The following is a 10,888-nucleotide window of genomic DNA, read 5'->3' on the forward strand; positions in this document are numbered from 1 at the left end:
AGAGTCCACCTGTCTAAGCCGTGAGCCGCCAGCTTCTCTAGGAGAATGCTGTGGGAGACAGTGTCAAAGGCCTTGCTGAAGTCCAGGTAGACCACATCCACAGCCTTTCCCTCATCCACTAGGCGGGTCACCTGGTCATAGAAGGAGATCAGGTTGGTCAAGCAGGATCTGCCTTTCATGAACCTGTGCTGGCTGGGCCTGATCCCCTGGTTGTCCCGCTCATGCCTTGTGAGCGCCCTCAAGATGAACCGCTCTAGTACTAGAAAAGTACTAGAATTCCAGTATAAGAAAAATATCTTTATTTTCCTTTTTTCTAATGAATGTGAGAAAGTACTAATTTTTCTGGAAAATAGCTAGCTGCTTGAAGTAATTGTAGCAGTAATTAACTTACAGTAGTTAACCTCTAAATTTTTAAATTTAGCTTTTTTTACTCTGTTCTGTACAAAAAGTACAACAGAAATCATAAAAGTATATCACTGTATTAACTGTACTGTATTGTAAATGCTGTGATTAAAAGGATAACAGTCTGTAGTTCGACAACGGCAATGTGTGCTCTGTTGTTTGGTTCTGTTTTCAGGTACATGTCTTGAAACAATAAAAAACATTCACACCTTGCTCTGTCTATTGCGGATGAGTGGTTCAGCTTACACCTGTGGCTGAACACACTTCACCCGTGGAAGTACTCTAGAGCATTTTGTAGCATTCCGAAAATAAATATTTTAAATATCTCAAACTTCACTTAAAATACTGATCTGTAATGGGTCTAAGTGACACAAGCGTCTGTTTTTCCTTCTGCCGTCCAGCTCACATATTCTCCACCAGGTGGCGTCATACCTCTGCCTGCTGCCGCCCCTTCCTGAGGGGGAAGACTCGAGCTATGAAAAGGAGTTTCTGCTGGAGTTGCTGGTAAAAACATAATTAATATTGCTTGTATTTTTTCTTTTGCAAACTCAAGACATAGCTAAAACTAGCAACACTGTAGTAAAGTAGCCATTTAGGACCTTTTGCTGAACCAGCTCTGAACCGCAGCGGTGTTATAGCAGTAAACTGCATACTAAGGTGGGATTTAAAATCATGTAAGTTAAGTATTTGAAAATGTTTATTTATAAATGTAGTTTCCCTGAGAACCTAGTATGTGTGTGTTTGGTGTAATTGTAAAGGTCAATAAGCAGAGTCTCAGCAACAGTTTTGAGTTCTTCTGGAAAATTGTTGCTCTTTATGTAGTAACCTGTTTGTCTCCTTTACAAACAAAAAATCTGCTAAAGGAGGTCTAGATATTTGGTTCCTCAAGCCCATTTGAAATACCGTTTGATGCACATAATGTTTTTTTGGATATTCAGTGTATAACAATATTACTGCAGGCTTCTAATCGGATATCAGTATTAGAATGGCATAGCTGTTTTTTTAAATCTTTTTCATAGGCTTATTTTGTGGATGTTGATTTCTTTAAAAATCGTTCACTTAATTTGCTAAGGTTTAGATGGTAGTAATATGATGCTTATGGATGCCATGGAGAGATATTTGTTTAGATGACATATTGTAGTATTGGATGGATTTTTTTTGTCTCCCAAAGAGGGAATTAAGGCTAGCTGTTGCTGAATGAGCAGTGTTAGTTAGCTGTTGACCATATATTTAATGGAAAGCAAAATAAATTTCATTTGAAGTTGATTCTCTGCTAAGCCTTGACTGAATATTTTCAGTTCTGTTATGCCATTTTTGGTCAGCTGAGTAGCCACGTGATTGTTTGACTCTAGTACTATGACCGATAGTTGCACCATGTGTTTGTTCATCTTTTGATGTCACTCTGCACGTTTAGTTATATTTAATTAAAAACCCAAGCCAAAACAAAACAAAAACTTATTAAAAGAGAGCAAATAGCAAGTCACCACCAGCAGTCTTATGGATTAATGTGTATGTTTCAAAGATAGCTTTATTGTCCCTTTTTGACTTATGGAAGTTTAAAATGCATCCTTTCTTTAGGTTTCCCGTCATGAGCGACGAATATCTCAAATTCAACAACTCAACCAGATGCCTCTTTATCCCACAGAGAAGATTATTTGGGATGAAAATATTGTACCAACTGAATATTATTCTGGAGAAGGTATGATTAGTAGTTCAGTAAATGCTGAACAGGACAGTAAATGCTGCAAAAAACCCAGTTCTGATGTTCCAAAGACAAAACGAACATAGACTTGTATGCAGTACTTTGGCATCTTCCAGTACCTTAGAGTAAGGTCAGCTTTTTTTGAGTTGTGAATCAGGAACTCTGAGATGAAATTGTTAGCAAACTTAGAGTAGATTCAAAGAGAAATCCAAAGGCCTATGTTTACATAAAGACATTTATTTGCTTCTAATCTGAGTAATAGATGTGCTATACCACCAGTTGTAGCACAGGTAGTTACTGTAAGGTGAAACAGGTTGTAAACGTGCAGCAGAAAAGCTGTTGTCTGTGCTTTGCTCTTAAGTATGTTCAAGAAAGCCTTTTTAAAAAGAAAAAGAAGGGTGGTGATGGGAGGAAATTAACACTAATTATCTTACTCTGATTTCAAGGTAGAAGTGTACACATAGTCACTGAAAGGTAGTGTATGCACTCTAAATTCAGAACTTAGTGTTCTTGCTTGATATGCTCATGATCAAAGAAAGCAAACTGCTGGTATTGCAATCAAGGAATTATGTAATTTTAAGCTTTGCAGTAAACAACACGTATTTTTACCTAGCTACTTTAAAAACTGTTGTGCTTTTTAAAATCTAATGCTGAAAATTTTAATGTGGATCATTAGAATTTTCTTTAGGAATTTGAAAACTTTTATTTGGAACATAGACATTCCAAATAACAACTGTATCTTCAAAGACTAGTATAAAGTATGTTTCTGGTTTGAGCAGTGAGTATTTTGTACCCTCCCCCATGTAATTTTGATTCTGAGTTTTTTTTGTGTAGGTATGAGCCTTAAGTTCAGCTGCTTAGCATAAATTAGTTTTTTGGTATAAATTCTCTGTGAACAAGTATTAATGAGAAGAAAGAGATTTTTGAAGTTTGACTGCTTCAGATAAGGCAGGGTTATAGGCAACAAAGGATCTTTTTCCAAACCGAGATGATACAAATGCTGTCTAGAGATCTGCCCAAGAAGAGATAAAGTACTTATGTTTTGTATGATTCAAGTAGTTGAAAGCTGATTGAGATTCTTCTGAATAATAGGTCTCATGATGGGGTTTTTTTTTTTTTTTTTTTTTTTTTTTTTTTTTTTTTTTTTTTTTTTTTAAAAAAACCACCCCAAAACAAAGCAAAAAAACCCAAACCAGGGTGATTGCTGTAATTTCTAGGAAATTAATATCTAAACCAAGATTTTTTTTTTTTTAAATTTTATTTTTTATTTTGGTGAACAACACATAGGTTGTTCTAATGCTCTGGAACATTCAGGTTCTTATATACAAGTCCAGGTAGCTTTACTGTGTCATAGACTGTATTGGAAGGCTGAATTTGCAGGACTTAACTTGTGCATGCACTGTATGTGTATTTTGTGTTTTATTAGCCAAATATATTAATCATAATATATGTGTTATTGCTGGGGGGGGTGGTGGGGAGAAAGAGCAGCTCGTCACACCTGTTTCTGTGCTGTTTTGTGAATTTTTAATAATGCATTAAAGAAATTTTATTAATGGTGAAATGTAATTTTGGCAAGTAACAGTGGTTGCTAGTGGAAACATTTCCTCCTCCTGTGGTGAACTCTTTCGCTATTATTATCTGTGTATTGATAGCACTGTTGTGAAGCATTTCTGGTGCTGTCAGACTGTTACAAGTATTTTTCTATTTTGCTTCTCTTAGTTTCAGTTTACACTTTCTCTTTTTAATCTCCCTGTATTCTCCAGCCTTGATTTCAAACACGACACTTCTGGTTTTGTGGTCTTGGTGGGTTTTTGTGTTCTTAAAAGTAGCTACATTCTTTTGGTCTAAAAATTAAATGAGTAATTTAGCCCAAGAAAGATGGGAGTATCGTTTCTATTTTCTTTTAAAAAATGAGGGAAGAATAATATCTGTCTGATAAATGCTGTGCAGCCTTGAAGAGGTGTTGCTTCAGGCCCTGCTCTTTGTTCATGTAACTAGCTTTACAGGACAGGGTTTGTCACTTGGTATTGGGAAGTGTGTTAAAGTATTTTATCACCGTGAGGCTTTCCAGAATAGAAATTACTGTGTTCTATCACCTTTCTTCACTGCCATTGTATCTCGGTGCATGTGAAAGCCAGTATGTATTACATATACCAGTGAAAGGTTTCAAGGATAACATTGCAAGTTACAAAAGCCTGATGCTTTCACAGATACTAAGCATAGGTGTTAACCTGGAACATTAGTCCAGTAATGTTAAATGAGTAACATATAAGAATTTTTATTATGGAAAATTTGCGTCTAAGACTACTCTAAAGCTATGCAAGCTTTGGGACCTGTCTTGGAGTATTAATACTCCTTGTTTAGTTAGATCTAATCTTCCTTTGTTTTTCATTCTCATTAAAAAAAAAAAAATCTGTAATGAGTAAAACAAACTTTTGAAGAAAGTTGTGTATTAAAATTTGATTTCTTGGCTTAAAACTTTTTTTTACATGAATGGTTTTTGTGGCTTTTAGTAAACGTAAAGGATTGGAATTGGGGAATTGTGGATAATACTTTTTTTTTTATTAGTTAATGAGCCTTTTTCATCATTATTTAATGGTGGCTTAATTGTTGACTTCCCGAAGTACCATTACTTTGCCCTGCATTTGATTTTTTTATAAAATCAGTTTTGTTGTAGTCTGAACACAGGGAAGGATTCAGTCTTTAAACAGTTGACTGTACTGAAAATTTGGGGGAAGAAGGGAGAAAAATGTGTACTTTTTAGTGACGTATATTTATAAAATCATCATTATTTAATGGTGGCTTAATTGTTGACTTCCCGAAGTACCATTACTTTGCCCTGCATTTGATTTTTTTATAAAATCAGTTTTGTTGTAGTCTGAACACAGGGAAGGATTCAGTCTTTAAACAGTTGACTGTACTGAAAATTTGGGGGAAGAAGGGAGAAAAATGTGTACTTTTTAGTGACGTATATTTATAAAAGAAGTAGTTCTTAGAATCTCCCAGGATACCAACTATGGCAATTATAGAATAACGTGTATGTATTTATGAATTTGTAGAACCAATATATTAAATCATCATCTTTTTGTTTATCCATCAAATACCTCTTCCCTTCCACCCTTACTCCCTTAGGCTGCCTTGCACTTCCCAAATTGAATCTACAGTTTCTGACTCTTCATGACTACCTGCTGAGGAACTTCAATCTCTTCCGCTTAGAGTCTACCTACGAGATCAGACAGGACATTGAAGATAGTGTCAGTAGGATGAAACCATGGTAATATTTATTAACTGATGCAAATGAGTCAGTTCAACTTCAGTTGTAATCAAAGTGCATTTGAGAATGAGTAACTGATATTGTGTATGTACTAAATACATAGTAACAAATGCATTTGAAATTATTACATAGGTACTATGTTTTATACTAACTTCTTTCATAATGTGTTGCCATCCTGTGGGATGATTTTGTAAGGGTGTGTTGATATGTATCCCTGTAGATGTGTTAAGACAGTATGTTGGATGCTACCAACCAACGTTTGTTGTGTTAAGATGGATGAGTTAGTTTTCCAAAAGTACTAAGCCTTGGCTGACATTACAAAATCTGGAAACTTTACCAACAACTCTTCTGGTTTATGACAGGTGTTACTGAGTATTCTTGAGTTTGCCATCTGCCACATTTTGATCCCCTTTAGATTTCAAGGGGTCATTCGGTGTGATATCTCTTTATACTCAGTAGTTGCTTTTTGTTATCTTCCCTTTTTATTCTCTCTCTGAGGTTTTTTTTTTTTAATAATGCCAGCGTAAGTTGCCTTTGTTTTTTGAAATATAAGACTAAGTCAGTTCATGTTATGCTTCAGTTCTAAAATGCAGGATTATCTGAATCTACTTCAGTAGCATGTAAAATTAAGACTTCTACTTTTGTCTTAGAGCTGACTGTGAGGTAAATTGTTCCACAGTTTAAAAAAAGAACTGAATCTGTTATCAGATAATGTCTAACAAAACTTTGGTGTTTGGGGTTTTTTTTGTTGTTGGGTTTTTTTAGGTTATCGGAATATGGAGGTGTGGTCTTTGGTGGATGGGCTAGGATGGCGCAACCCATTGTCTCTTTCACAGTGGTGGAAGTAGCAAAGCCCAATATTGGTGAAAACTGGCCCATGCGAGTACGAGCAGATGTTACAATTAATTTGAATGTCCGAGATAACATCAAGAATGAATGGGAAGGTACTTACATTCTCTGAAATAAGGTGGTCAAAGTAGGTGCTCATCAAAATACACTTTGATGTCATCTTACTTGTAAGAAAGGGGTTTTTTTAATCCAAGATACAGATTTGCTAATCTTAATACACTGTTTAAAAGTCAGTTACTCAAATTCCAAGTCTACGAAGCTTATATTTTCCTAAACTGAAGATTGAAATTATTAAAGTATTTACACGTCCATTGGGAGCAGAATGTTTACTATTTCAGGCTGATGTCATTCAGTTTGTAACTAAAATTCTGTCCTTTACAGGGTATGTGGAAAAGTAACTTAGCATTTTAAATGAATATGCATGGTAATAATGTCATATTGGAAAAGTAGTGGGGAATGTGATGTCTGTCTCATATACATGTGGAGAGGGCAGATTTTGATTTAATTCAAACTAGTGTGTTTTAGTGGTTTTCAGTATATTTGAATGTTGTTAGGAAGTGCTGACTGTACCAAATACTGTTTCTTATAAGTATTCACAGGCGACACTTCTTTTGCTTGGGGAATTGAACTTCAGTTGACCGTGTTGGCAAGTGGCATAGAAGCATGTACTTGTACTTGGATTATCAGGAAATGTCACTCCCTTCTCTTTTGTTAGAGAAACCTGTTAAATATGCTGGAGCTGCATAGTGTGATTACAGGTCACGTAGCACAAATGCTAAAGTTGGATTATGTGATAAATAAGCAGATACAAGTTTGGGAATGTAGATCTCTCTTAAAGTAGAAAAGCTAGGAGGATGGCAGCAGACTTCACTATACTGAAGGTAGCTATATAGTGGTGCACCTAGCTTTTTAAATACTAGAACAGCCTCTGTGATTTCAAAAGCAGTAATGCTTTAACTTAATCAAAACTGAGGTGAAGAATTGAGGAATCATTGCCTGACATAACAGGGTCTTGATGAAACTGCTTTAGGTCGGATAATATCCGGTGAGTCATGAGAAATTATTTGTCTCATATGAAAAATACAACATGTGTTTACTAAATTTTGAAGGTGTTTTAGATCTGTGAGAAATCTGTAGGTATACTGGAGAAAAGAATTAGTGTTCAAAATTACATTAGTGAATTGGAGAAATTGCATTTTAAAAGTAGGGTGTAATTCAACAGGGATGAATATTAAGATGCTAAACTTAAGCAAGAACAAGTCACTGCACAAATGCGTGTTCGGGGAATAACTGTTAGGCAGTAGCTCTGCAGAATGAGAGGAGTCTGAGGTCACCATCGCTCAAAAGCAATTGTGACTCCACAACAGTATGTTACTGCTGAGGAAAAAAAAAAACAAAACACTCAACCAAGTCATATCGCAATTTATAAACTGGAATGTAGCATGGAAAACAAGTAACTTGGTTAAGTGACCTTTTACCCTATTAAGTAGATAACTAAAGTAACTTTGTTTAGGATTTTGTGCCCAGTTCTAGGCACTGCACCTAAATTGTTGGAGGAAAAAAAAAAACAAAACACTCAACCAAGTCATATCGCAATTTATAAACTGGAATGTAGCATGGAAAACAAGTAACTTGGTTAAGTGACCTTTTACCCTATTAAGTAGATAACTAAAGTAACTTTGTTTAGGATTTTGTGCCCAGTTCTAGGCACTGCACCTAAATTGTTGTAAAAAAAAAAAAAAAAAAAAAAAAATTGGAGGTTAGTCCAGAAGAAAGCAATGAGAATAAGAGATTAATGACACACTGCTTTTGAGATAAGACTGAAAAAATCTAGGTTGTGTAACCTAAGTAAGATTACTGGGAGAAGAATAATCTTGATTTCAAGTTTGTTGCCATGAAAAAAGCAGTTAATTTCTCCTTTTCATACCTGAAGTCCTAGCAGATATTAGTGTGCAGAATAGTGGAGATGACGACAATATCCTATGGTTCTGAATCACTCTAAGTTAAAGGCATATTTTGAAATAGAACGCATTATTCTCTAAACAGATGGGGTTTTATTTAAAAGAAACTTTCATGTATTCTGTTGTATATATATTAAGGAACGGAAAAGGAAAATGGCATTCAATCAAATCACTGAATGTTCCTTTTTGGAATCAGGTCTGCGTAAACATGATGTCTGCTTTTTGATTACGGTACGTCCCACGCAACCTTATGGCACCAAGTTTGACCGACGACGACCTTTTGTTGAGCAAACTGGCCTGGTATATGTCAGAGGCTGTGAAATCCAGGGCATGTTGGATGAGAGAGGACGTGTTATTGAAGAAGGTATGGTATACCAAAACTTGTTCAAAAGATTTTTTTTTTCCCCCCTCTTTTTTTTTTTGTTAACAGCCTAATAATTGACTTGCTTCTCTTTTAAGCAGTGCTCACTGCATTCATTACCTACTTGAAAAACCAAACCAATTTCATAAGCAGCCTGAGAAAGGTTAACTAGTTTCCTCTGGTAAAATCTGATATAATTAGATTAATTAAATAAATCCAGTACATTTTGGTTTTAGGAATAAAATAGCTTATATTCAAAAACTCTATTAGAAATGGGATGAAAACATGAAATAAGAATGTTTGTAATGCCATGCAGAAATTAGTTTCATCATATGAATTTGTCTAAATTTCATTTCAGGAATGATTATGGATCACTTATTTGAATGATAATCTGCTTTTAGCACTACTTCAAATTCTAATCTTACTGTTTCATTACGGGCAGGACCTGAACCCAAACCAAGACTTAAAGGGGATTGCAGAACATACAGAGTATTTCTGGACCCAAACCAGTATCAACAAGACATGGCCAATACAATCCAAAATGGAGCAGAAGATGTTTATGAGACATTTAATATAATAATGAGAAGAAAACCAAAAGAAAACAATTTCAAGGTAAGGTACTGCTCATTGACTCTTAGGGTAAGAGTTTGTCTGAATATGCCAGCAGTACTGAGACACGTTCATTTTAGATGCGTGTAGTTACGCTTTTTAGGTGGCATTGGATCGCTTCAGGAAGTTAGAGCATGTCAGCTGGTGATAACTTCCCCCTGCAGCTAAGTGTTGAAGTAACTGAAAATCAGAATACTCCTACTTCACTTGAGTATATAATAAAACATTAGTTTATGATTTCAGTCTTTTAACAGGTAGCCTACAGATTAGTTGTATTTGGCCTCTTGGGTCAAGGGAGTATGCGGAATGTTTTTGTTACCTGATGTAATAGTGGACTGTAGGAAAACGAGGAGTAACTAGTCAAAAGATGAAAATCAGAGAAACCTGTTAGCTTTTGGGAGCATCACTGGATCAGTTTCTTATTGGGCTTTGAAGGGTGTCAGACGAGATTTTTAGCACTGATATATTTGATAGTCCTTATAGAGATTGTATGCTAACTGGAGCTTTGTAGATTGAATGGTGCTTTTTTTCCTGCCCTAGCAGTTTTCACACAGTTGCAGTGCATGATTCTTTGGCATTTTACTTCCTTGGGTATTCATTGTCAAGAGAGCCTTCAAGGAATTTGGTCAAAGTTCAAAATAAACCTGTGGCTAATGCGTTATGATACTGTATATTGCCTGTATGTAAGATTAAAATTATGCGCACAACTTTAATTCAGTTTTGCATATAAATTCAGCAAATGTTGTTTTTCAGGAAGCTTATCAATAACTTAGCTTTCCTTACCCTCTGTTAAAGCAAGAAGAGGAAGGTTTCCCAGCAAAGTTGAAAGGTATATTTGAGTTTCTAGAATTGTGAATTGACATAAATTTAACTTTGACCAAGTGGTCTGTGTTGCTTATATTGAACTCTTTTGATCAGGTGGCATAATTACAGAATCATAGAATCATTTAGGTTGCAAGGCAACTCTGGAGATTACCTAGTCTAAGCCCCCTGTTCAGGCAGGGTCACCTGCAGCAGGCTGTCCAGGACCATATCTAGTTGGGTCTTGAATTCATCTCCAAGAATTAAGAATCCAAAACTTCTCTGGGCAACCTCTTCTAGTGCTGAATTGTCCTCACAGTAAAAAAAGTGTTTTCTTGTGTTCAGAAGGAATTTAATGTGTTTTAATTTGTGCCCATTGTCTCCTGTCCTGTCACTGGACACTACTGAGAAGAGTCTGTCTCCCTCGTCTTCATTTCCTCCTATCAGGTATTTACCACATTGATACGATACCCCCTGAGCTGTCTCTTTTCCAGGCTGAATGGTCCCAGCTCTCCTGGCCTCTCCTCATGTGGCAGATGCTTCAGTTCCTTAATTATCTTTGTGGCCCTGCACTGGACTCACTCCAATAACTCCATGTCTCTTTTTTTACTGAGGAGCCCAGAACTGAACACAGTGCTCCAGATTCAGGGACGGGATGCCATTTAGAGGGACCCGGAGAAGCTGGAGAATTAGTCTCATGTGAACCTCGTGATGTTCAACAATTTCAAGTGCAAGGTCCTGCTCCTGGGTCACGGCAACCCCTGGTATCAATACAGTCTGGTGGATGAAGGGATGGAGAGCAGCCCTGTGGAAAAGGACTTGGGGGTACTAGTGGATGAAAAGCTGGACATGAGCCAGCAATGTGCACTTGCAGCCCAGAAGACCTATCATATCCTGGGCTGCATCAAAAGAAGCGTGGCCAGCAGGTC

At 36.3% G+C, this 10,888-nt stretch overlaps 1 protein-coding gene across 1 annotated transcript in view; it reads left to right on the forward strand.

Moving 5' to 3' along the window:
* AQR (aquarius intron-binding spliceosomal factor) overlaps positions 1-10,888 on the forward strand; it is a 67,587-nt gene that overhangs the window by 22,112 nt on the left and 34,587 nt on the right. The window contains exons 15-20 of the mRNA XM_019474883.1: positions 804-906; positions 1,981-2,101; positions 5,237-5,378; positions 6,144-6,322; positions 8,385-8,552; positions 8,992-9,161. Coding sequence (XP_019330428.1) covers positions 804-906; positions 1,981-2,101; positions 5,237-5,378; positions 6,144-6,322; positions 8,385-8,552; positions 8,992-9,161 — 883 coding nt within the window. The remainder of the gene's footprint in view (positions 1-803; positions 907-1,980; positions 2,102-5,236; positions 5,379-6,143; positions 6,323-8,384; positions 8,553-8,991; positions 9,162-10,888) is intronic.

The sequence above is a fragment of the Aptenodytes forsteri genome, unplaced genomic scaffold, assembly GCF_000699145.1.
Source record: "Aptenodytes forsteri isolate BGI_AS27 unplaced genomic scaffold, ASM69914v1 Scaffold108, whole genome shotgun sequence".
In the NCBI taxonomy this organism is placed as follows: Eukaryota; Metazoa; Chordata; class Aves; order Sphenisciformes; family Spheniscidae; genus Aptenodytes; species Aptenodytes forsteri.